The 27,180-nt window shown below is 40.7% G+C and overlaps 2 protein-coding genes across 8 annotated transcripts in view; both read right to left on the reverse strand.

The window, feature by feature from the left end:
• The window catches only part of LOC135469350 (kinesin-like protein KIF28), a 28,623-nt gene extending 12,977 nt beyond the window's left edge, over positions 1-15,646 (reverse strand). Inside the window, exons 1-8 of the mRNA XM_064747978.1 lie at positions 15,311-15,646; positions 10,970-11,158; positions 10,558-10,764; positions 9,490-9,621; positions 5,214-5,348; positions 4,257-4,420; positions 3,180-3,291; positions 2,431-2,498 (exon numbers count right to left, since the gene is read on the reverse strand). Of these exons, the coding sequence (XP_064604048.1) occupies positions 2,431-2,498; positions 3,180-3,291; positions 4,257-4,420; positions 5,214-5,348; positions 9,490-9,621; positions 10,558-10,764; positions 10,970-11,158; positions 15,311-15,364 (1,061 nt within the window). The 5' untranslated portion in view covers positions 15,365-15,646. The remainder of the gene's footprint in view (positions 1-2,430; positions 2,499-3,179; positions 3,292-4,256; positions 4,421-5,213; positions 5,349-9,489; positions 9,622-10,557; positions 10,765-10,969; positions 11,159-15,310) is intronic.
• A 6,033-nt stretch (positions 15,647-21,679) lies between these two features.
• Positions 21,680-27,142, reverse strand: LOC135466779 (uncharacterized). Of its 7 annotated transcripts, none has more exons than XM_064744455.1 (3): positions 27,007-27,142; positions 23,624-24,080; positions 21,680-22,821 (listed from the first exon to the last, which is right to left on the reverse strand). In XM_064744455.1, the coding sequence occupies exons 2-3, from the start codon at positions 24,033-24,035 to the stop codon at positions 22,661-22,663; spliced, it is 573 nt and encodes a 190-aa protein (XP_064600525.1). In that variant the 5' UTR covers positions 24,036-24,080; positions 27,007-27,142; the 3' UTR covers positions 21,680-22,660. The 7 variants fall into 7 exon arrangements, with proteins under 7 accessions (XP_064600525.1, XP_064600527.1, XP_064600530.1 ...); XM_064744457.1 differs by lacking the exon at positions 27,007-27,142 and adding an exon at positions 24,702-24,755; XM_064744460.1 differs by lacking the exon at positions 27,007-27,142 and adding an exon at positions 24,693-24,736.
• Positions 27,143-27,180: the final 38 nt, after the last annotated feature.

Raw genomic sequence — 27,180 nt, forward strand, 5'->3', positions numbered from 1 at the left:
TACAACATGTGGTTGACTCGTCTGACTGTTTATGCTGTCTAACCCTTCTAGATTACAACATGTGGTCAACTCGTCTGAGTGTTTATGCTGCCCGACTCTTCTAGATTACAACACGTTGTCGACTCGTCTGACTATTTATGCTGTCTGTCCCTTCTACATTACAACACGTGGTCGACTCGTCTGACTGTTTATGCTGTCTAACCCTTCTAGATTACAACACGTGGCCGACTCGTCTGACTGTTTATGCTGTCTAACCCTTCTTGATTACGACATGTGGTCGACTCGTCTGACTGTTTATGCTGTCTGACTCTTCTAGATTACGACATGTGGTCGACTCGTCTGACTGTTTATGCTGTCTAACCCTTCTAGATTACAACATGTGCTTGACTCGTCTGACTGTTTATGCTGTCTAACCCTTCTAGATTACAACATGTGGTCAACTCGAGTGTTTATGCTGTCTAACCCTTCTAGATTACAACATGTGGTCTGACTCTTCTTGATTACAACACGTTGTCGACTCGTCTGACTGTTTATGCTGTCTAACCCTTCTAGATTACAACACGTGGTCAACTCGTCTGACTGTTTATGCTGTCTGTCCCTTCTACATTACAACACGTGGTCGACTCGTCTGACTGTTTATGCTGTCTAACCCTTCTAGATTACAACATGTGGTCGACTCGTCTCACTGTTTATGCTGTCTGACTCTTCTAGATTACAACACGTTGTCGACTCGTCTGACTGTTTATGCTGTCTGTCCCTTCTACATTACAACACGTGGTCGACTCGTCTGACTGTTTATGCTGTCTAACCCTTCTTGATTACAACATGTGGTCAACTCGTCTGACTGTTTATGCTGTCTAACCCTTCTAGATTACAACATGTGGTTGACTCGTCTGACTGTTTATGCTGTCTAACCCTTCTAGATTACAACATGTGGTCAACTCGTCTGAGTGTTTATGCTGCCCGACTCTTCTAGATTACAACACGTTGTCGACTCGTCTGACTATTTATGCTGTCTGTCCCTTCTACATTACAACACGTGGTCGACTCGTCTGACTGTTTATGCTGTCTAACCCTTCTAGATTACAACACGTGGCCGACTCGTCTGACTGTTTATGCTGTCTAACCCTTCTTGATTACGACATGTGGTCGACTCGTCTGACTGTTTATGCTGTCTGACTCTTCTAGATTACGACATGTGGTCGACTCGTCTGACTGTTTATGCTGTCTAACCCTTCTAGATTACAACATGTGGTTGACTCGTCTGACTGTTTATGCTGTCTAACCCTTCTAGATTACAACATGTGGTCAACTCGAGTGTTTATGCTGTCTAACCCTTCTAGATTACAACATGTGGTCTGACTCTTCTTGATTACAACACGTTGTCGACTCGTCTGACTGTTTATGCTGTCTAACCCTTCTAGATTACAACACGTGGTCAACTCGTCTGACTTTATGCTGTCTAACCCTTCTAGATTACAACATGTGGTCAACTCGTCTGACTGTTTATGCTGTCTGACTCTTCTAGGCTACAACACGTTGTCGACTCGCCTGACTGTTTATGCTGTCTGTCCCTTCTAGATTACAACATGTGGTCGACTCGTCTGACTGTTTATGCTGTCTGTCCCTTCTAGATTACAACATGTGGTCGACTCGTCTGACTGTTTATGCTGTCTAACCCTTCTTGATTACAACATGTGGTCAACTCGTCTGACTGTTTATGCTGTCTAACCCTTCTAGATTACAACATGTGGTCGACTCGTCTGACCGTTTATGCTGTCTGTCCCTTCTAGATTACAACATGCGGTCGACTCGTCTGACTGTTTATGCTGTCTAACCCTTCTAGATTACAACATGTGGTCGACTCGTCTGACTGTTTATGCTGTCTGTCCCTTCTTGATTACAACATGCGGTCGACTCGTCTGACTGTTTATGCTGTCTGTCCCTTCTAGATTACAACATGCGGTCGACTCGTCTGACTGTTTATGCTGTCTGTCCCTTCTAGATTACAACATGCAGTCGACTCGTCTGACTGTTTATGCTGTCTAACCCTTCTTGATTACAACATGTGGTCGACTCGTCTGACTGTTTATGCTGTCTAACCCTTCTAGATTACAACATGCGGTCGACTCGTCTGACTGTTTATGCTGTCTGTCCCTTCTAGATTACAACATGTGGTCGACTCGTCTGACTCGTCTGTTTATGCTGTCTGTCCCTTCTTGTCTAACCCGCCTTCCACCACGCAGTATTGTTTACATATCTACACGCCGCACGTGGGCCATTCACTTGCCAAAGGTCGGCTGTTTACATAGGCTTCCTCTAACCATAAATCCTCACACCATCGTATAAGTGAAAAGGTCATGTGTATGGCGTTAAGCAGCAGTGTTATAAATAAATAAATAAAATGTTGGTGGGAAAATTGTCGCTTACCTATCAGCATATCGAAGTGTTGACAGCGTCTCGTCGTAGTTGATATCCGCTGGACTCAGAGCTGCAATCTGAAACGGCAAATATTAAGGATAGGTGAAAAAAAGCAAATAAAGACTTGTTCTTTTTTTTCATAAAATGATAGGCGATGGCTGACTAGAAGTTTCCTTAACACTATATGACTGTTCACATCTTATATAGTCCATCGGTATTTTGCCATGGAAAGCTTTTTTCTCATACAATAAGGCATATATATAAGGCATATAATAAGCTTACCACTTTGGAAACATTTATGATATCAACAGAAGCACAACTGTAAGCATAACAAATAAATAACGCGCATGAAGTCTGAGTTACATGTAACATCTGACTGTCTTTAGATCGTTTTTTCAGTTATGTAATGTATAATATCAATCACGTCATCTATGTAACTATTTCTGATGGGGCGGGCCTCCGTGACTGGTTAGCGCGCTAGCACAGCGTAATGACCCAGGAGTCTCTCACCAATGCGGTCGCTGTGAGTTCAAGTCGAGCTCATGCTGGCCTCCTTTCCGGCCGTACGTGGGAAGGTCTGTCAGCAACCTGCGGATGGTCGGGGGTTTCCCCAGGGCTCTGCCCGGTTTGCACCCACCATAATGCTGGCCGCCGTCGTATAAGTGAAATATTCTTGAATACGGCGTAAAACACCAATCAAATAAATAAATAAATAAATTTCTGATGGTTTTACCGTCAATATCACCTTAGTTCCTCACCATAATGGTCCTACTGTTTCCGCCCAGGGCAGACTGGAGGAGTTTGGTCAGGGCAGAATCACGGTACGGCACTAACACCTTCTTCTTTCCCATTGCAAGATCCGCCAGAGCACTTAACACACAACAGACGTATTATTCTTGTATTAATCTTGCTTACTTGACAACATTTCCTACCAACATTGATTCAGGTCCAAGCTGCGCACAATTCTGACTGTGAATTTTGTTCTTAATGTTATATTGATAGTCAATTAAGAAAATAGTATATATACTGTAGCCGTTATCTTATGTATTACCTATCCTTAAGAACTGTTTAATTTTGTGATTTATTAAATTTGCACTTCCCGTTCACTCAAGGAAATGTATGTCAGAACCGTAGTTACAGATTAAGTTCCCTTTCGTAGGCCATTCGCACATGCAACATGTTACTGTACAAAATTTCTTAGTCTATAAGAAACACTGTGTGCATTATACACCGGTTCAACATTTCTTTAACCAACTTAATGGAAAAGACCTCTAAAAATCAAAGGAAACATCACTAAAAACATCATTTGAAACTATGAATAAAAATACTTTCATTTATTTATTTATTAATTTATTTTTTTAGTGAAAAGATTTTTGTGAAAAGAGTTAATGACGTTCAAACATCTGAATTCTAAGGTAGGCTTTTGGACCATACTATCACAGTTTAAGAACTCTGGCGTTACAGGAAGTTTTTCCTGTAATCACAACACACTGAATATTGGAATAACTCTTGTTACCCATGAGTAAACGGTTACTGAAACAATGTTCCCCAAACTTCCTTCCCTCTGGTGAAGGGAAAAATGCTGATGTGACGTCAGAGTTCCTAGATACCGTCAGTACAGGTCATAACACCCACCATAGTATTCAAATATTTGCGTGTCTTTCACAACACTCTTTAAAAAAAATCTGAACGCCTAGATTTCAGTCGTATCTATGATGAACCTTACTTCATATTTTAGTTTTCTTTTACCCCATGCACCTGGGTATCCTAACTGTTGTCAATCAAACAGGATTACTATAATTTATGTAAGAAAAACAATGTGTCTTTATATATACCTGATGACGTTGCCTAATGTGGACAGTGACTGATTGATGGCCGAGCCTTCCTTAAGCCTGTCCCCTGTTGCCCCGGTGGAGTCTGCCCTTTCACTTCCGGCCAAGTCCACCAGGTTTATCTCACTGCTCTTTGTGGTACTCTCGCCAAACTCGTTCTCAAACACCTATACCGATTACAATATGCAAATGCCATATTTATTGTATGCCATGTAACATATCGGTACGGTGTTATTATTATTTTCATAAATTTAGGCAGGTGAAACGTTACTTGACACAATATAGCTTTATTAATAAAACTGGTTACGGAAATTTGACATTGGATACTGTTTTACCATCTGACGGCCCAAACCATAATTTGACATTGGATGCTGTTTTACCATCTGACGGCCCAAACCATGATTTGACATTGGGTCCTGTTTTACCATCTGACGGCCCAAACCATGATTTGACATTGGGTACTGTTTTTTCCATTTGACGGCCCAAACCATGATTTGACACTGGATACTGTTTTACCATCTGACGGCCCAAATCATGATTTCACATTGGGTATTGTTTTACCATCTGATGGCCCAAACCATGATTTGACACTGGATACTGTTTTACCATCTGACGGGCCAAATCATGATTTGACACTAGATACTGTTTTACCATCTGACGGCCCAAACCATGATTTGACATTGGGTACTGTTTTACCATCTGACGGCCCAAACCATGATTTGACATTGGGTACTGTTTTACCATCTGACGGCCCAAACCATGATTTGACATTGGGTACTGTTTTACCATCTGACGGCCCAAACAATGGGGTGAATACTTCCGTGACTGTATAAAGTCGTCCTGAAGAATGAGCTTAACAATAATTGCAACGACTATGTTTGATATATCATGGACTTCATGTCACTCTTTTATCCTCTTATCCGTTATAACATACATCTGCTGACATATATAGACGGGTACCTGGTTAAACTTGACAGTGATGACCATGTGAGAGCGACTACTCGTGGCATTCATGTTGGTAGAGGCCGTCGTTCGCTTCACCGTACCCTGTTCCATCAGTTTCTCTATCTGCTCGTAGTTCTTCACCGGAACATGCTGGCAGGAAGGTCAAAACAACGCAAATGTTAGAATAAGAACAGTGAAGAGTGAAGGTAAGAAAATTTGGATGTGTTCTGGGATCTGGTATATTGTGTATAAGTTCTGGGGATCTGGTTTACTGGGTATCAGTTCTGGGGATCTGGTATATCGTGTGTAAGTTCTGGGGATCTGGTATATTGTGTATAAGTTCTGGGGATCTGGTTTATTGGGTATAAGTTCTGGGGATCTGGTTTATTGGGTATCAGTTCTGGGGATCTGGTATATCGTGTGTAAGTTCTAGGGATCTGGAATATTGTGTACAAGTTCTGTGGATCTGGTATATTGTGTATAAGCTCTGGGGATGTGGTATATTGTGTGTAAGCTCTGTGGATCTGGAATATTGTGTGTAAGCTCTGGGGATGTGGTATATTGTGTGTAAGCTCTGTGGATCTGGTTTATTGGGTATCAGTTCTGGGGATCTGGTATATCGTGTGTAAGTTCTGGGGATCTGGTATATCGTGTGTAAGTTCTGGGGATCTGGTATATTGTGTATAAGTTCTGGGGATCTGGTTTATTGGGTATAAGTTCTGGGGATCTGGTTTATTGGGTATCAGTTCTGGGGATCTGGTATATCGTGTGTAAGGTCTGGGGATCTGGAATATTGTGTACAAGTTCTGGGGATCTGGTATATTGTGTATAAGCTCTGGGGATCTGGTATATTGTGTATACGCTCTGGGGATGTGGTATATTGTGTGTAAGCTCTGTGGATCTGGAATATTGTGTGTAAGCTCTGGGGATGTGGTATATATGTGTGTAGTATGCTGTATTCTGTTCGTAACACATATTGTGTGAGTATTCTATATTACGAGAGAATGATGGTGGATTTACGTTTATTGCAGTAATATTATGGCAATCATTGTATTATGTAAATGGTGATTACTAACAATATGAATGTGGTTACTAACAATCTGAGTGTGGTTACTAACAATATGATTGTGATTACTAAGGTCATTATAATGATTACTAAGGTCATGGTAAAGTGCTAAATTGAACGGGACTTTATAATCTTTGTTATGTTCGAAAAGCTTGTCTTGTACATCTGAGGGGTCTGATGGCTTAAAAAAATTAACACTTTCCCGTCAACAAACACCACCCGGGTAGGTTATCCAAATGATCCTAATATATGGCGCATGGAGCTTCAGTCCAAGCTGGCCACGCTTACCTCCCCTAGCACGGTTGTACACAGCAGGCCATATAACAACGACATTGACTAATGATGATGTCATTCACCTGGTACACAGAGGTCGCTACTCCAACAGTTTTAATAGCCTCTTCAGCCTTCTTGAACTTGAAAGTGTAAATAAATGTGTGAAACTTATGAACCTCAAACAAAGATAAATCAGAGGGTGTCGTGTAGTATTTCAATAGTCCTTTATATGCAGACCAAATCTGTGTGGTTTCTATATGTAAAAAACTCTATGCAGATCAGTATTTTAGAGGTTGTGTTTGTACAAAACCTTTATGGAGACTAATACTGTGTTTGTACATAAATTTATGGAGGCTAATACTGCGCTTGTACATAACTTTATGGAGCTTAATACTGCGTTTGTACATAACTTTATGAAGACTAATACTGCGTTTGTACATAAATTTAAGGAGGCTAATACTGTTTTTTGTACATAACTTTATCGAGACTAATACTGTATTTGCACGGAATTTTATGGAGACTAATACTGCGGTTGTACAGAACTTTATGGAGACTCACACTGTGTTTGAATGGAACTTTATGGAGACTAATACTGTATTTGCACGGAACTTTATGGACACTAATACTGTATTTGCACGGAACTTTATGGAGACTAATACTGTGTTTGCACAGATCTTTATGGAGACTAATACTGTGTTTGCACGGAACTTTATAGAGACTAATACTGTATTTGCACGGAACTTTATGGAGACTAATACTGTGTTTGCACGGAACTTTATGGAGACTAATACTGTATTTGCAGAGAACTTTATGGACACTAACACTTTGTTTGCAGAGAACTTTATGGACACTAACACTTTGTTTGCAGAGAACTTTATGGACACTAACACTGTGTTTGCACAAAACTTCATGGAGACTAACACTGTATTTGCACAAAACTTTATGGAGACTAACACTGTATTTGCACAAAACTTTATGGAGACTAACACTGTATTTGCACAAAACTTTATGGAGACTGATACTGTATAGGTGGATGTTTCATATTGACTTTTACGGAGACATACTGCGAGTGACGTACATTTATTTGCATAAAACTTCATGGAGACTAAAACTGTACAGGTTGTATTTATAGTGATTTTTATGAAGGTCAATGCTACGGGCTACATACGTTTAAGCAGGCAAACACTGCGTGAGTCGTATCTCAGTCCCACATATGCCTCACAAAGGACAAGTGCCTGAAACTGGTGATAATTGGCCAATCACACAAACACAATGGCCATCTCTCCGTCTGTCCACCTTTTCCGTCTGTCCGTTTTTCATTTGTACCTCTGTTAATCTGTCTGTCTTTCATCTGTCCGCCTATCACGCTTTCATTTCCGGACAGTAACTCCTCCAAATATTATCCGACTTTTTTTTAGTTGAGCCTCAGATTACGTTTGAAAACAAGATTTGCACATTTAACGATTTCCTGAATTCTGGTTTGTCGTTGGGCGGCGTATAATAACCCCTTCAATATTTTCCGATTATGAAATTTTATATGTAGCTTCGTTTTGTGGCCGCTCACACCCAGGTCACGTGAGGGGCCACAAACGAAACCGTCGTTGATCCATGCACAGTTACCGTGTCATGAATTATCTGACTCGCTAACGGTCGCTAACCGTCACACCGTCAGGAAATGCTAGCGGTCTGAACCAGGAGACAGAAATCCAAATATGGAATGACCAATCACAATGTTTTTCATTTGAAAATATGCTAGGCTCAGTTAACTGTGAATGTGTCTGTCCATTTCAAATCACAAGGCGAGTTTAACCGCGTCTGCATATTCATGCAGGCGGAATGCAAAGTAATCGTTGCCCATCCAATCACTGAAAACACTGAATATATCCCGTTACAACATACACATATCTGTGTCTGAATCATCAAGGCTATTGCTAGACAGATTATAATCTAGTCTGCCTATCAGATTATCACAGCTAACAGAGCTTTTTCAGGATACCTTAACCGTTTATTAGCGAGAAACTATCAAGTGACACCGTGTTATACATGTGGCAGCTGACTCGATGGCGATCGTGCGTGCTACAGTGCGGAGACAAGTTTGACGCTACAAAGTCAAAGTGGTATAGCTCTAACATATATCATGGACTTATCAGAAATGTGTGTGGATTCATTAGATATCCTATCTCCCCAAAGATGCCATTGACGTCCAAATCAAACTAAATTTTTGAAACAGCGTTCTCTATACCTAAGAAAACGTCTATTAAATAATCTGAATAAATGGGTGTATAAGGTCTACAATAATCTTTTTATATATATTCACAAAGCAACTTTCAAACACTTGTTTACAAAATTCTCTTACTAGAGAAAAAAATTTAAAAAACGTTAGTAGTTATTTTAAGTATAATGAACATGATATGGTCATGATTTCCATGCCTGCCGGTGAAATATTATTCTCATCGCTCTACACTATGCAATCAAGTATCAGCTTCGTGGTGAATCAAATAATAAATCTTTCGGAACTTTGGACGTCTAAATCGATACAATGTGTTTTGTAACATCAATTCATTGTAGAGAATTAATATAAATATTAAGGAGATCTTGTTTTAAATTTTATTTTAAAACGCAGATTTTAGCGTTTTGTGTCTTTTGGCACTCACATACTGGGTTTTATACAATCTAATATATAATCTATATGAATTCTTTACCTGTTAAGTTTTGCATGTACAGTCTGTCAATTTTTCCTTATTCCGACATATCTGTTATCATTCATTTTGTTATCATCTCTGTAAATGGACCTTGCTGCCTGTATGAGATGAGTAAGTAAACTAATATAAACTAACATAAACTAAACTAACATAAACTAAACTAACATAAACTAAACTCTAATAAACTTTTTCTCATTATGACACATGTGTTGTACTTTATGTGGTGCACAAAATAAAGTCATGCGAATACCTTGAGACCCTCTACGTAGAATCCCGAACTGGGGCTTTGTCGGATCTTTAAGCCTCCAGCCTGAGGACATCTGTCGGTGCTCAGTAAATCCTTGATTTGCTCATTGTAGATCTCCAGCATACTGAAGGAAACCTAAAAATAACAAAACTTCAGGAAGGAACTGTTGGATCGTGTAAAATGAGGACGTACATGTGCTTATTTCGTACCACATGGAACACCGGGATAGCCCAGTGGTACGACAGATACGGACACCAGGATTGCCCAGCGGTACGACAGATTTGGGCACCAGGACAGCCCAGTGACACGACAGATATGTACACCAGGATAGCTCAGTGGGAGGACAGATATGGACAACAGGACAACACAGTGATACGAGAAATATGGACACCAGGATAGCCCAGTGGTACCATAGATATAGGCATCAGATAGCTCAGTTGTCCGACAGATATAGACACCAGATGGCCAAGCGGTATGAAAAATATAGAGACCAGGATGGCCCAGCAGTACGAAAGATGTGAACACCTGGATAGCCCAGCGGTACAAGAAATATGGACACCAGGATAGCCCAGTGGTACGAGAGATAAGGACACCTGGATAACTCAGAGATACGAGAGATATGGACACCAGGATAGCCCAGCGATAGAACAGATATGGACACCAGGTTAGCCCAGTGATACGAGAGGTATGGACACCAGGACAGCCCAGTGATACGACAGATATGGACACCAGGATAGCCCAGCGGTACCAGAGATATGGACACAAGGATAGCTCAGTAATACGACAGATATGGACACCGGGATAACTCAGGGGTACGACAGACTTGGACCACAATTGCAGCCCTGTTGCACGACAGATAAGCCAGCAATATTACAGTGATGACGTTTTTAAAATACTGTAGGAAATTTCAAAAACAAATTGAGGAACAGTGATTGATTGCAAAAGGTAAATATAATGTGTGTGAAACAATCTATAATGCTTTACGAACCAAACATTTTGACAACTGTAACCCACACTGTGATAGTAGTACCAAGCCATAGTCAGTATGGTATACAGTGGGAGATATTTTACCTGCAGTTGTTTCTTCTGGTCTTTATTGTCCTCTATAGCCTTGAACAATTCCCCGCATGTGATTGGTACAATGCCCTTGTTGGGACCATAGCCTATCATAGAGTAGCTTTTCCCCGAGCCCGTCTGTCCATAGGCGAACAAAGCGGCATTATAGCCCTGCCATGCATTATCCAGCACGCCTTTACCAACGTCATTAAATACTCTTTTCTGGAAAGAAAAGGAAACGTAATTTGTTGAACATAATACAACCAAGGACTTAAAATAAGGACAGTTCGGTCAGAAACGTTTTGAATGTATACTATGTTGATCCAGAAGAATCTGCATGGTACAGTGATGTTTTTGTTGCATCCCAAACATAGCTGAATTCATCTGATATTTCCAGATAACTAAAACTCTTTGATCTCAACTTTACCTGATCAGCGTAAGAGGACTGGGCTGAGCTAGGGACCAAAACCCCAGCCTCGTTCTCGTGGTAACTGTCATGTGACCAGTAAGAATGGTCGAAGGAGAAGACCTTGGTGTCGCCATTTTGTGGGTTTTTGATCACTGTTGTTCCTTTGTTCATGGAGATGATACATTTTGAACCCGCCGTCTTCTCTCGCTTTAAAACAAAAAAAAAATGCATTGGCTAGAGTGTTCTCTGGAAAGTACTATAATTTAAACTGCAATTTTAACTCAGATGGTCTGAAGGTACCCCATGATGGGTGGGGATTTAGTCAGATATTCACTGAGCAGCCGGTCAGGTAGCCGGTGGTGAGTAGGGATTTAGTCAGATATTCACTAAGCAGCCTGTCAGGGAGCCTTGCAGTGAGTGGGGATTCAGCCAGATGTTCACTAAGCAGCCCGTCAGAAACCTTGCGGTAAGTGGGGATTTAGTCAGATATTCACTAAGCACTCTGTCAAGAACCTGGCGGTGAGTAGGGATTTAGTCAGATATTCACTAAACAGTCTGTCAGGTACCTGGAGGTGAGTGTGGATTTAGTCAGATATTCACTGAGCAGCCGGTCAGGTAGCCGGTGGTGAGTAGGGATTTAGTCAGATATTCACTAAGCAGCCTGTCAGGAGCCTTGCAGTGAGTGGGGATTCAGCCAGATGTTCACTAAGCAGCCTGTCAGAAACCTTGCGGTAAGTGGGGATTTAGTCAGATATTCACTAAGCACTCTGTCAAGAACCTGGCGGTGAGTAGGGATTTAGTCAGATATTCACTAAACAGCCTGTCAGGTACCCCGCGATGGGTGGGGAGTCTGTCAGGTACCTGGAGGTGTGTGTCGATTTAGTCAGATATTCACTAAAACAGTCTGTCAGGAACCTGGCGGTGAGTAGGAATTTAGTCAGATATTCACTAAAACAGTCTGTCAGGTACCTGGAGGTGAGTGTGGATTTAGTCAGATATTTCAATATGCAGCTTGTCAGGTAGCTGGCGGTGAGTAGGGGTTTAGTCCGATATTCACTAAGCAGCCTGTCAGGAACCTTGCGGTGTGTGGGGATTTAGCCAGATATTCACTAAGCAGCCTGTCAGGAACCTTGCAGTAAGTGGGGATTTAGTAAGATATTGACGTGTCTGGCGGTGGGTGGGGATTTAGTAAGATATTGACGTGTCTGGCGGTGGGTGGTGATTTAGTCAGATATTGACGTGTCTGGCGGTGGGTGGTGATTCAGTCAGATATTGACCGGTCTGGCGGTGAATGTGGTTTTAGTCAGATATTGACCGGTCTGGCAGTGGGTGGTGACTCAGTCAGATATTGACCGGTCTGGCGGTGGGTGGTGACAGTCAGATATTGACCGGTCTGGCGGTGGGTAGTGACTCAGTCAGATATTGACCGGTCTGGCGGTGGGTGGTGACAGTCAGATATTGACCGGCCTGGTGGTGGGTGGTGACTCAGTCAGATATTGACCGGTCTGGCGGTGGGTGGTGACAGTCAGATATTGACCGGCCTGGTGGTGGGTGGTGATTCAGTCAGATATTGACCGGCCTGGCGGTGGGTGGTGACTCAGTCAGATATTGACCGGTCTGGCGGTGGGTGGTGACAGTCAGATATTGACCGGTCTGGCGGTGGGTGGTAATTAAGTCAAACCAATGGAACTGTTCCAGTGCTAAGGCGTACAATAACGTTTCCTAAAAACCGTAAATACCCTCTTTACGACTTTGGGCGATGGGAGAGAATCGTTCAAAACATCCAGGATCTGATCCCAATCCCGATCACAACCAAAACGCCAAAGCCCAAGCACATCCGGGTTACCACCAACATTTAATGGATTGGTGATTTGTCCGAGCCCAAACAGTGCACCAAATTTGATCCAAATGGATCTTTTTGTCCCTTTTCCGGTAGAGTTGCTGACAGACAGACAGATAACTAAAATGCAAATGGATCTTTTTGTCCCTTTTCCGGTAGAGCTGCTGTCAGACAGACAGATAAATAAACATGGAAGTAAATGTACTGCTATTAAATATTGAAGTTCTTAGAATAAAAGCGATGGTTCTTAGAATAAAAGCGATGGTTCTTAGAAAACTACTTCCTGAACGAAAACTATAGTTGATATTCATTGACTTCATCATATTGACAGCTTTTGAAAAGTGAAACAAGGCCTGTATGTGCTTGACCCTACATGTGCCTGCTAGGATGACCCTATACGAACCTGCTAGGATGACCCTATATGTGCCTTCTCGGATGACCCTATACCTACCTGCTAGAATGACCCTATACGTACCTGCTGGGATGACCCTATACGTACCTGCTAGGATGACCCTATATGTGCCTTCTCGGATGACCCTATATCTACCTGCTAGGATGACCTTATATGTACCAGCTAGGATCCTATATGTACCTGCTAGGATGACCCTATATGTCATGTACTGGTGAATCCAGTTGACAGCCCTGAGTTGACAGTTGTCATTACTTCACCACTTCCGTGTCTTAAATTTGATATAATTAAAAACAAATAAAACAAGTGAAAACAACCGCCAATCTATAATTTGGACAAAGTCATTCAACCACCATTGAAAATATCTCTTCCATTTCTCAAATGTGATATTTCAACAAGTCATCACAAGGTGTACGGACACAGACTGTCAATATTTTGTTTAAGTAGTCATGCAAACAGTAAGCGAATGATTTGTATGCAAAACCACCAATCACATAAAAGCAACCTGTATGTATTCGATCAAGACACCCAAAATAACAAAAAAAAACTGTTGCTCATCTGCCAGTCCAATGAGATGTGGCGTAAAACCATAACTATTCAGCATTCCCCTGGCACCCAATCCTAAATGGTTACGTGCCCGTAATCAGCGATTTCCCAGGTGTTAGAATCCACGGAAATACCAGCTTAGTGGGGTACAGGTAGAGTGGCATACTTCACAGTTAATCAGTCGTGACGCTAATGGAAGTGTGCTGGGTTGGGGTCGGGGAGAGCATAGCCTTGATTAGAACTGTGTATAATGATACTAAGAAACAGGGGATAGGGGCGGAGCTTACCAGTACAGTATTTCGGTCTACTATGACAACAGGTGTTATGACATGCAGGCCCTGAACAAAGCAGATGGTAGGAAAATAGCAAACACTAGGCATTGACTTCACTTGGTTTTGCGCAGCGAACACTTATACATATGATAAACTTATTATTATTAAAACTGTTATCTGTATTGGACGATATAATCAAATGTCTATAGGACGATTTGTCCTGGACAGTTTCGATCTTGGACAATCTATAGGCCACTCGTTTGTGACGAATCCACTCTGAAAGAATGACTTGTTATAGGATTAAGTTCTTCCATCTGATTTTGTCTGTAACTAACTACACTCTTAAACGATTTTCCAACATCATTTGAACTGAGACAGTGTGATATATCCAACTTGAAACCTTCAAGTACTTAGGCTTCAATCCGTAAAGAATTGGTCATACTGTAGGCATACACCAACGTGAGTATATGCCAAATATTTATGAATAAAATATATGCACTTCAATTATTAAACATGCAGACACTATAGAGGCTTCACTGATGGCGATTAGAGTTCATGAAATATGGATAACTTGCTTCAACGCTTAAACCACCGGCGCTGAAATAATTAAAAATAACTTTGTATTGTAACTTTCCTCTACTCAAGGTCTAATATTAAAATTGCAGAAAATACATAACACATTATAAATTTACCTGTTTATATCGAAAATTTCGTTCGTTCTGTTAATGATATTTGGTCAAAAGGCAGTGCTGGATTAAAATAATATAATGAATCATCTTTCCATATGTCCAAATGTCCGTTGATTTCGCTGAATTATTATGGTACAGATGCAATGCGAAATGACTGATAGACTGGCCTGGTTAATGTGACTGATGAATTTGACTGACGATTGAGGTTGAGTATGACTGATAGACTTGCCTAACCTGGTTAAACAATTAAGGCTGATAGATTTGACTGACGGTTGAATATGACTGATAGGCTTGACTGACGGTTGAATATGACCGACAGGCTTGACTAACCTGCTTAAAAAGGTTGATAGATTTGACGGACGGCTTAATATGACTGACAAACTTGACTGACGGTTGAATATGACTGATAGACTTGACTAACCTGCTTAAATAAGGTTGATAGATTTGACTGACGGTTGAATATGACTAATAGACTTGACTAACCTGCTTAAATAACGTTGATAAACTTGACTGACGGTTGAATATGACAGATTAACTTGACTGACCTGGTTAAGAAAGACAGTTAAAGTTTACTGGCGGTCAAAAAAGAAGATAATAACTGACCTGGCTGAAGGGTCGCACCCTGACAGCTACCTTCACGCTGTCGGAACTTGGCATTTTCTCTCCTGGTTAAAGGTATGTCCAGTGTACATATGACGCTCAAACTCCCAAGATTAAGTAGATGAACACTGTTAATTACAACAGCTAACAGCCGAAATCCACATGTCCACAACACTATATTTCGACGTTCTATTCGAACCACTCCTCTCCAACCCGGTAGAACAATTTCCTGATACGACCACGTCGTCGCAAAGACACGGCTGTACAGGAGATCACCCACGGGGTATCATATTACCACAGAACCTATCCAGGTTTCCACGGTCCCAATGTGTGTTATACCCAGTCCGACCGATCCTAATCACAAGTGCGCTATAAACACTTCAGACCCTGTGTAAACACACCATACTGACATAAACACACAACAGTGGTTATGTCTTCGTGTGAACAAATATACTCCCAGCGACCGAAATGTACACCCCACGTGGCGGCCCGTTTGACTTTGGCTCAGGTGATATAAGGAGCTAAGGCATGTATGCAATCAACAATGACTACACGGTTGTCAATCAGCTTCATCAGTGCTTATGAGTTTCCAAAATCCAGGATGTTTACATCACGGTTTACATTGCATGGTTACACTGAAGCCTACACCTGTCGATAGTGTCAAACCTTGGTCCGCATAACTGCGCATGTCGACATGTGACTGTTCATGAAAACTCTTTTTCCTCTTACCTGAATGTTCATCTTTAACGCTATGATTTCTTATAACCCACAAGGGAAGCCTAGGAGGAAAACTAGATACCAGCTGGATTAGCAAATATCTACACGTGGTTGGTTTAACACATGTCTACATGTGGTTGGATTTAATAAGAACATATATGTTATTTATTTATTTATTTGATTGGTGTTTTACGCCGTACTCAAGAATATTTCACTTATACGACGGCGGCCAGCATTATGGTGGGAGGAAACCGGGCAGAGCCTGGGGGAAACCCACGACCATCCGCAGGTTGCTGACAGACCTTCCCACTTACGGCCGGAGAGGAAGCCAGCATGAGCTGGACGAACATATATGTGGTTGGCTTAACAAACATCTACACGTAGGTGGTTTAACAATCGTCAACATGTGGTTGGTTTATCAAGCGACTACACGTGGATGGTTTAACAAACGCCTCCACATGGATGGTTTACCAAGCGTCTCCACGCGGGCGGTTTAACAAGCGTCTGATCGTGGTTGGTTTAACAACGTTTACACGTCGATGGTTTAACAAGCGTTTGACGTGGTTGGTTTAACAAGCGTCTACACGTGGATGGTTTAACAAACGCCTACATGTGGAAAATTCAACAAACGTCTACACGTGGATGGGTTAATCGTCAACATGTGGTTGGTTTAACACATGTCTACACGTGGTTGGATTAACAAGCGTCTACACGTAGCTGGTTTAACAAGCGTCTACACGTACATGGTTTAACAAATCTTCAAACGCAGGTGTTTTAACAAGCGTCTGCACGTGGGTGGTTTAACAAACGTCTACATGTGGATAGTTTAACAAACGTCTACACATGGATGGTTTAATAAGTGTCTGAACGTGAATGGTTTAACAGACGTCTACACCTGGATGGTTTAACATGCGTCTACACCTGGATGGTTGAATAAGCGTTTGCACGTGGATGGTTTAACAAACGTCTACACATGGTTGGTTTAACAAACGTCTGCACGTTGATGGTTTAACAAACGCCTACAAGTGGATGGCTTAACAAACGCCTACAAGTACTGATGGAAAAACAAGCGTCTGTACGTGGACGGTTTAACAAACGTCTGCACGTGGATGGTTTAACAAACGCCTACAAGTGGATGATTTAACAAACGTCTACAAGTGCGTGGTTTAACAAACGTCTGCACCTGGATGGTTTAACAAACGTTTGCACCTGGATGGTTGAATAAGCGTTTGCACGTGGATGGTTTAACAAACGTCTACACATGGATGGTTTAATAAGCGTTTGCACGTGGATGGTTTAACAAACCCCTACAAGTGCCTGGTTTAACAAACGTCTACACGTGGATGGTTTAACAAGCGTCTACACCTGAATGGTTTAACAAGCGTTTGCATGTGGATGGTTTAACAAATGTCTACACGTGGATAGTTTAACAAACGTCTACGCGTGGAAAGTTTACCAAATTTCTTCCACTGGGTTAACAAGCGCCTGCGTGTTTATGCGCTTTTTGTGTACGCGTAAGTTCACCTCCTTGTCAGGTCTTTAAGATATAAAAAATTTTAAATTCATTTCATTACAGCTACATTGTAATATTTATAACATGTAGTGTCTTTGCCTCTGACAAGATCAATGTTGACGCATGTGTGTACAAACAACCATCATCGCTATAGGGTCGGCGTCTTGAGTACGGCGTAAAACACCCATCAAATTTGATACATATAGGGTCAAGGCTAACAGGCTGACAAATACCATACCTATGTTCGCCAAATATGTGACAACTTTCCAACAAGGAACACCGCTATAAATATGTATACGTCTTGTCTACAGTTGACTGGGTACGTATCTGGCACGTCATGAAATAGATCCTCCTAAGCACGGATAAGGCATGTATGACAAGAGCATTGTACAGGTGACAGAGGCTTGCCGGCCTGTGACTATGTAAACCCTTGACAGTGCATTACAAATTGCTAACTCAGGTTACACACCACTTCGACAAGCGAAAGTTCCTAGTTCAAATCCGGGTAAGTTTAGTTACACTTAAGAGATCATGCACGATATGGCCGAAGTCTTGCCAATGCGGTGTTAAGCCATTCATTCATTCAAACCTTGACTCCCTCGATATCACCACAGCGGTACTGCACGTGACTGGAAGGGTGTTATGTCTGATCTGTGTGACATGGCATAACATTGTGGCACTACAGTCATCCACCAGTTACAATGAGACACCATTCTGATATAGCCGAAATAATGGTGAAAAAGATTTTAAACACGAAGAAACCAACTATGTAGACTTTTGAGAATGGACAAATCCTTCAGCACAACGCGACCAAAAAGAAAAAGAAACAAAACACAAAAAAAGATAAGCACGAATTTTCATCACACGTATTTACATTAAATCGGTTATCTGGGAATTTCGGCAGGTATAACTTCCATGTAAATCATCAGTGTTCTTCTTACAAGCACCCTAGCTTTAGACAGTACGTATAAACCAAGGTGCAATTGTTAATCTATTGTCTCAGGTTTAATATGCGCGTATCCAGGGAGCCAAAACCTTCCTCGCATGCAACATCTGACCACGCGGCATTTGAACACAGAGTGAATAATCGAGGTATTTCGCTAAGCCACGTATCAGAACACGGCATTGAATTATAAGTATAATAAGTAAAAGAATGTCATTCTCACATTCACTCCAGTAGAGGTACATATCGTGGTACCTGATCTAGTTCAAGACCATGGATTGTTAGACTACAGCTTATTGCCTGGCGGTTTACAGGCCTGTTCTGTACAGCAAGCTATGTTCTAGATTACAGACCATTCAGTCGTATAGTTTGGTAACAGAAATAATTGTAAATTAAAAAACTGTGTAAATTCCTGAGTAACTTTTATATTTCATTGGATTTAAAAGGTTGGCCTATATGTAATATGCAAATAATTAGAACTATGTAAGCCCACTTTAAATGGTCACAGTTCATTTTCTTGTGGCGTTCGTTCATTTGATGTTCCGAGGGACATGTCGCTGGCATTATTGCGGTGGGTTCGATATGTACATGAATGCACGTGCTGGCGTCTATAATGGTGGATGATACAGCTTATTCATAATAAACGGCTTTACTATGAACTATTTACTTCACAATGAGACATTATAACGAGCTGTCCAACGATGGCTTGTTTCCAACAGAGTCACGTGTGGGAATTTACCGTATTGATCGTCAAGATTCCTAGCTGTGGGGCACACTCATCGAAGGGAATACCGAATACTGGAATCGAACTCACCAGCTGTTGCTAATTAGGCATCCAATGGCGCATAAATATGCCACAATTGCCATGGTGCTAATTTGAAGGTACACCTTAACGCTTCCAGCAGAAAAGAACAATCAGCACAATGCGGTTTATCGAACTACATTCAACTCGCTGGTTTCTGACATAAAAGCTAACCACTGACTCGTCACTGCTCTATTTTAGCCTCACCTGACAATAGACATGGTAACCTCATAATCAGATCAAGGTCAAACACATCCCCTGCATTGCAGGGGGAGGGGGATAACTGACATCGGCCAGAAATCGCAAAAGTACGATTTTTGCTTAAATAAAAACAGGCAATGAAATACAGTCTCATATATTCATCAGGACTTCACGCCAGTGCAACAATGCTCTTGTGCTTGGGTGCTCACTTAATATATGCCAGTGAGAAGATCACATCGTCGTTTTGGACACATGACCCCTTATGGGTGTGGCATTCCTGTTCAGTGGGTTATTTATTGGTTTATTTGACTGGTGTTTTACGCCGTACACGAGAATATTTCACTTATACGACGGAGGCCAGCATTATGGTGGGAAGAAATCGGACAGGGGGAAACCCACGAACATCCGCAGGTGGTCGCAGACTTCTCACGTACTGCCGGAAAGCAGCCAGCATGAATTGCACTTGAACTCAGAACGACCGCATTGGTGAGCGGGTGAACAGAAGAAACGAAGTCCTTGCTTGTGGTATATCCAGGAGAACGACCTCCTGACTAGTGAAGTGTACGAAGAACGAAAATCCAGTTGACTAATATAACATCATACTTAAGAAATAATGGCTTCATTCACTGCGTATCCACTGTCATAACTGCAGTAGAAAAGGAAGTGCCCACTGTTTTAGGACTCGGCAATCAAGTCCTTAAACAATGTCACTTCCTTTTGTACACTGTTTTAGGACTCGGCAATCAAGTCCTTAAACAACAGACACTTCCTTTTGTACCGCAGTCATCACATCGGATACGCAGAAAATGAAGCTATTATTTCTATTCTACCCTTTCACATGTATTCTTCACAACATCTTTACGTCAGTGAACACACTTGGGCGTGTACCCAGAATATTCTGATTAAATTCTCAATATTACCCTTTTTAAAATTATTTTCAGAAGATAATACAAGACGTGTTCATATGGACCAGTACGTCATTCGGAAATTCAAGCACAAACTTGACAGTTAAGTTTCACTGCGAGGGTGTTACCATTGTTTCTTTTGTTTAATTAAGCTCTATTTGTATACAGATATACTAAACTACCTAACTGTATGCATGTTATATATATACATATATATGGTCTTTGTGACTATTAACTGTACCAATTTTAAAAGTCTCAAAAGAGACGAAATACGTCAATGGTTTAAACACAGGTATTATGTTATATTAGTCAACCGAGTTTTCGTTCATGGTACACTTCACTAGCAAGTCATTCTCTTTATATATATATATATATATATATATATATATATTACACACACACACACACACACACACACACACACACACACATACACATATATATATATATGTTCCTTCTTTAATATGTACCATTGCTCCAGTCTTGTGACTGTCGCACATTTAATCGGTAAACTTTGTTTTAGTCTTTGTCCCACGTTTAATCTGTCGTATATTTAATCTGTAAAAATGTCTCAGTTTTGTTCTACATTTTATCTGTCACATATTTATTCTGTAACAATGTTGCAGCCTTGTGTCTTTCCCATGCTTACTTTGTAACAACGTTACAGCCTTGTGGCTGTCGCATGTTGACTCTGTAACAATGTCCCAGTCCAAGTTTTCAGACATTTTCCTGTTCCATCTTCAATCTTTTATTGAAATTCCTGCCTTCACCACTGTGTGGTACACACAAAATCTTGATTGTGAGTGTAATCAGAATTAATCTTGTATCAGTAATTGAACTGATACAGGAATGAAAATTCAACTTCCTGGAACGGACCTCACTTTGAGTTGTGTCAATCACAAATTATAGCGCTACGCACACTTATTCGTATATCATCACTTCTGGAGTTGGGTGGAACTACACGTAACTACATGTACTAGCTAGTTGCATGTTTGCTTTTGGGAGCCGTATTTAATGCTGACTGGTCAAATGAGACTTCGTGGCTCACTCCACCAGATAAAACGCTTCAGTAATTTCTTTCTTAATAAACATGGTCAACAGGTGGTTGATTCCATGAGTGGAGCCACAGTTTGACCTGCATGTGGTCAAACAACTTCCGGATAAATACAACCTGGGAACCAAGCACCTTTCTGGTGTCACCAGGTATATTTGAATGTGCACTTCAAATAACCCAACTCTCTAATATGGCCCAAGGTGACAGACACAAATACACATAGACCTATGTGTCACAAATTCATGAAAAGATCTGTATTTCTAAGACATACTTACAACATTCAGCAAGTACATTATATTCATTGTGACATAATTCAAAGAATTCAGTGTACAAAGCTATGTCCAAATCCAGATCTGGGGCATTCACATGCTTCTTAATCCTTGAGTAAGCTGTTCACCACCTGGTAAATGCAAATCACAACTTTGTCTGCATACAATGCACTAGACAGTCCAATTAAATCCAGCGGTCAACTGCAGCAGTGTCTGAGAACTGGTTCTAGAATTGTATCTGAATTGTGATCATGCCATGTACCTGTACGTCACAACAATACAGTCATTTGCAAGCTTAGCAGTTTAAGAACTGATTGATTATGAGGATGACAAATCTACAGAAATTCAGAAAGGTGAGAGATTTGATAAAAACTTACAGGTTATCTGTATATCACATGTGGCCGTCAGAAAATTCCTCCGTCACTATATCTGATAATGCAGCACTCCAAGATTGCGACACAAACAGATTATGGGTATGCACAATCACAGGTAACAGGAAAATACATTATTCTCAGGGTCCTGTTATCAGGAACGAGATCATGCCGCACTGGTACTTCCATACTGGCAGATTATCTTCATACCTGCATGTGCTAAATCAAGCTGTAAGGATATAAATATAATAGTATTATCATCATTTGGGATTGCGCTTAATCCGTGTATAAACATAACCGACAAAAATGATAAAAAAAAATTCACTTTCTCAATGACATAAAACCTTAGAATAAAATACTGCATATGCTGTGTGATTATAATTTCAGCCCTGTTGTCAATGCCTATGATGATCACCTCCACGAGCACAAATCTATAACGTCCAAAGTCACTGTTGTTTAGTGTTACTGGGCAGGATTCTGATACAGACCAAAACCTCGCACAATTCTTGTACAAAAGACAACTGCCCAACTCTTGGCACACATCATTTAGGGGCTTATTCAGGGGTTCATTCAGGGGCTCACTTAACGGAATTACTGGAGTGATATAAGCTGCTGAGTTTGCCCTTCAATGTCTGATACTCCTTCTTCAGTAAACTAGCCAGATCTTTCTTCTCCCCTTCCTCCACTTCCTGGTATAAGCCCATTTTGAAGGCTATGCTCACAGACATCACCACTAACGCTGTGCAAAGAAAAAACAGATTATAACATGTAGCTACATAGCCACAAACTCAATTTGTGATATTATTTTGGAATGCAATGTTTTACTCAGGTGACATCAACCAATCCAATAAGTGCAGAACTTTATTGGCTCAAAAATTTATCATAAATTTCCCAGCAAAAGTGTTTGAGGCATTTCTAGTAGTAAAAGACATTACACACACAAAATGCTAGCACAGACTGCTATGGATTACAATTTCTGTTCCATGACTCCACATTAGCCACAGTAGTCCACCATCATTCGGGAGATGACCATACCATTAGCTTACAGCAAGTTACCCGTTTTGTGATGCAAGAATACAAGTACTTCACTTATTCAACTGAGTCAAAGATTCCAGGTGGATCCAATGGAAAATGGCAAAAAATGAATACATCAGATGCCTCGTAGCCCCCCTTAAGACACTTAGAAATAAATAAAGTTATGTATATAGGTATGTATGCTTGCGCTTTATGGCCAAAGACACCAGACATGACACACCACCCAGTCACATTTTAATGGCACTGGGCCAACCAGTCCTGTGTTTATGCTCTAACCTTCAAGAAAGGCAGCAACAAATACCATTTTTGAAGTCTTTAGTTTGACCCTAGGTCTAGCAACTTTGAGGCAGACACTTTAATCATTAGGCCCCAGAAACGGTCACATAAATGTATTACGAGTTATCATCTGCAGAGGTATGTAGGAAGACAACACTAGTCTGTGCTTCTTGCCTTCTCCTTTAAACGCATTGCCAAACTGCTGATCAAATCAGGTGTGCATAACTCACATGTTGATAGAGACAGACAACATCCTCTGTAGCAAAACCTGTTGAATCCTGTGTACATATTTCTATTCTTCCAACCCTCGTATAACACATAGCCTGCAGCTCCCGCACCCACTGAAGAACCAATTACTCTGCATGTAACACAGTCCGCTTTATTCTTCACAATGCTGGTCACAGTTTCTGACACACTATCCACAGGTCTTGTTAGGGACAGTTGCTTGGTCTGAGCAATGTGGTCATCTTCGCCAGAGCCAGGAGATGTCAGCGTCTTACCGGGGGAGCTACTCAGGGGTTTAATGTCTTCTTTCTGCATCACTGGCCTCTGCAACTCTGACAAATCTCCCGTTTCGGATGGCATTATCTGAAGGACACTTTCTCTTTCTTTGAGGCCCAACCAAATCTGTAAACGCTCCATTTGTTATCAATGAGTACTTCTCACTTTCTAATTCTAGGTAATCATCTGAAAATGAAAAGTTATAAATCATGGCTTAAATCACAAAGCAGCAAAGCCCAACTCAACGGGACTGTGAATTGTGAATGCCAATCACCATCCAGCATACACAGGTAGTTTAAACAAAAATGATTAGTTAATGAGAAAAAAATAAATGAAGGAATTGAAAGAAAACAAAAATGAACCATTTCAGCAGCATGCCAACAATTGGCAAAACATGAATGAATTGGTACAACAGGCAATAGTGTCTTACAGTGTGCTAATGCAAACGTTTACAATACTTCATGATACCGTGTAAGCCGTCAATATCGGAAAATGAGCACTCCGTAATGCTTTGAAACTTTAAAAACCTTGTCATTTCTTCAGTCTGCGTTAGTGCCAAGTAATTAAAAATCCTTGCGTTGCACTATCAAACATGAGTCAACATTTCCCTTGAGGTAAGAGAAGGAGACGCTCTTGACAGACGTTGTCAGCTGAGGAAACCAAGATCGTTACGCGTAACCTTGCTCCAGTCTGCACATAGATGACACAATCCAAGGGAAGCTACTTTTGTATTCATGTTTTGACGTGACCTGTGCTGCACGAAATATTCTTAGCTCCCTGTACATACTAAATGTGTACCAATATTACTTGATTTTAATGCTTTTAGCCTGCACGGCTGAGGCTCGATTGTTAAATACGGAGACGGCGTAGCGGAAGCCAGGCGAAGTCACGTGACCACTGTACTCGGGCGGAAAGGGGAGATCACCACCACACTGCACAGTTCAAGTACTTTGGTGCACCAGTGTTATCAATGGAATTTCTTAGCTTTGGCTAATGGTGTTGAATTAAGTTATGAAATCCCTTACTTTTCTGGTAATTCCGAATGACTGTTCGTCATAATGTTTTTTTTAATCAACTAAATTCTTGGAATCATATTTATTTTTTTATTGGGAATATTTTTAGTTCTTTTTAAGGGGAGGGGATGAGGGTTGTATCTTTCACTAATTCACAAACTCTGGGGACAATACGCACAAAATACAGAACCATTTGTTCAAAAGATGCATAAGACTGAGCAGCAAATTAAATATGCAAAAATAAATTTAAAAAAAAAGTAACAAATAAATAAACCCCGAGAACACATAATTAGCAAAGAAATATGCTCTGAGAACAGACACATGTAAAGGCATTTTCCTGTCGTGATGATTGGTAAATAAAACAGAGGTATCATCTGTTTATTATATGAAATATATAAAGACTATTTACATGGGATGAAATGTACCTGCAACAACATTTGAACAAGGGGTGCCACGATTCACTTTCTGATTGAAGGACAATTTCTGATAAAATTATAAATATAGCTAAAAATTGATACAGTATTTCAACTCAGAAATTGTCATATGTATATATATTTGCATCAGCTTTATTAACATAAGTAAAAGGTTTATAAATGTGAATTAAATAGCATACAATTGTAAACAATGCCCATATTTTTCTGTCTGATGAAGAGTGAGTGAGTGCTTGGGGTTTAACGTCGTACTTAACAATTTTTCAGTCATATGACGACGAAGGAATCCTTAGAGTGCATGTCATGTGCCTCCTTATGGCAGGACGGATTTCCACCGCTCTTTTATCTAGTGCTGCTTCACTGAGAAGCCTTACCAAAGGCAAATAAGCCGCACTGCCCGAGCCATTATACTGATACGGGTCAACCAGTCGTTGCACTATCACCGCACCCCACACCATCCCACGCACCAGGAGTCTGGTGAAGACATCAGCCTACTGTATAACCTGTCTTCACATATACATGCACTTGTTGTTATAAGGGGTACCATGTGACACTTTCTGAGTTGATATACTGTATCAACTTTAGCTACATTTATAATTTTATCAGAAACTGTCCTTCAGTCAGAAAGTGAATGGCACCCCTTGTTCAAATGTTGTTGTAGGTACATTTCATCCCATGTAAATAGTCTGTATGTATTTCATATAATAAATAGATGATACCTCTGTTTTGTTTACCTATCATCACGACAGCAAAATGCCTTTAAATGTGTTTGTTCTCAAAGCATGCATATTTCATTGCCAGTTGTGTGTTGTCTTGATGGGTTTATTTATTTGTTATTTTTTTTTTCTTATTTATTTTTGCATATTTAATTTGCTGCTCAGTCTTATGCATCTTTTGAACAAATGGTTCTCTATTTTGTGCGTATTGTCCCCAGAGTTTGTGAATTAGTGAAAGATACAACCCTCATCCCCTCCCCTTAAAAAGGAACTAAAAATATTCCCGATAAAAAAAATGAAAATAAAAAAAATCCCAAGAATTTAGTTGATAAAAAAAAAAAATTACGAACATAGTCACTCCGAATCACTCGAAAATACGGGATTTTACTATTTAAAACTATCTGGCAGAGAAACAAAGCTGTGATGACACTTGTGCAGAGTACTTGAATTGTGCAATATGATGGTGATCTCCCCTTTCCGTCAGAGCCCAGTGACAGGCCGTCTCTGTTTAAAGCGATCGAATCTCAGCCGTGCAGGCTAAAAGCATTAAAATCAAGTAATACTGGTACACATTTAGTATGTACAGGGAGCTAAGAATATGATCTTTGTGAATCGCGGTCGAGGCAGTAGTTTTCCTGTTATCGCCGCTTATATGCACCCGGGTACCTCGTCAGCCGGATGTTCCAGCCGGGTTTTAGGCTGAAACACGAAATGTTTCTGCTTTGATGCTCGTGTCCAAACCTTAATAGGCAATATAGCAGGGAGTAATGATAAAGTTAGGAGCATTCTGAACCCATTCAACCTCCAGCAAGAACAGGTACCTTTAGTAATTGCATTATTTCTTTTCCAACATTGCGAAATAGAAGCTTCGTAATTGTAAAGTTATGTCCCCTGAATCTGTAGGATTTTTGAAATAAGTGTGAAGGTAACATATGGGTAACTTTGGTTTTACCTTGAAGTTATTTATGACTATGCACAGTTGTTGTTTTGCACACGTCTGCAGCATTACTACGACAATATGTCAATAATGTCCCTGGCCATATTTCTAGGTTGCCTTCAGCAAGTACTAGCTCGAGCGAGCACTTGTCACTTTCTTGACGTCGTCCCAGTGTCTATCAGGTTTGTC

Source organism: Liolophura sinensis, chromosome 6 (genome assembly GCF_032854445.1).
Source record: "Liolophura sinensis isolate JHLJ2023 chromosome 6, CUHK_Ljap_v2, whole genome shotgun sequence".
Taxonomy (NCBI): domain Eukaryota; kingdom Metazoa; phylum Mollusca; class Polyplacophora; order Chitonida; family Chitonidae; genus Liolophura; species Liolophura sinensis.

Bases quoted from the DNA above. Each gene is read 5' to 3' on its own strand.
- LOC135466779 (XM_064744455.1), bottom strand. From the start codon at position 24,035: ATGGAGCGTTTACAGATTTGGTTGGGCCTCAAAGAAAGAGAAAGTGTC. The intron at 22,822-23,623 runs GTGAGTTATGCA...TTCTTTGCACAG, and splicing joins TTGTCTGTCTCTATCAACAT to CGTTAGTGGTGATGTCTGTG.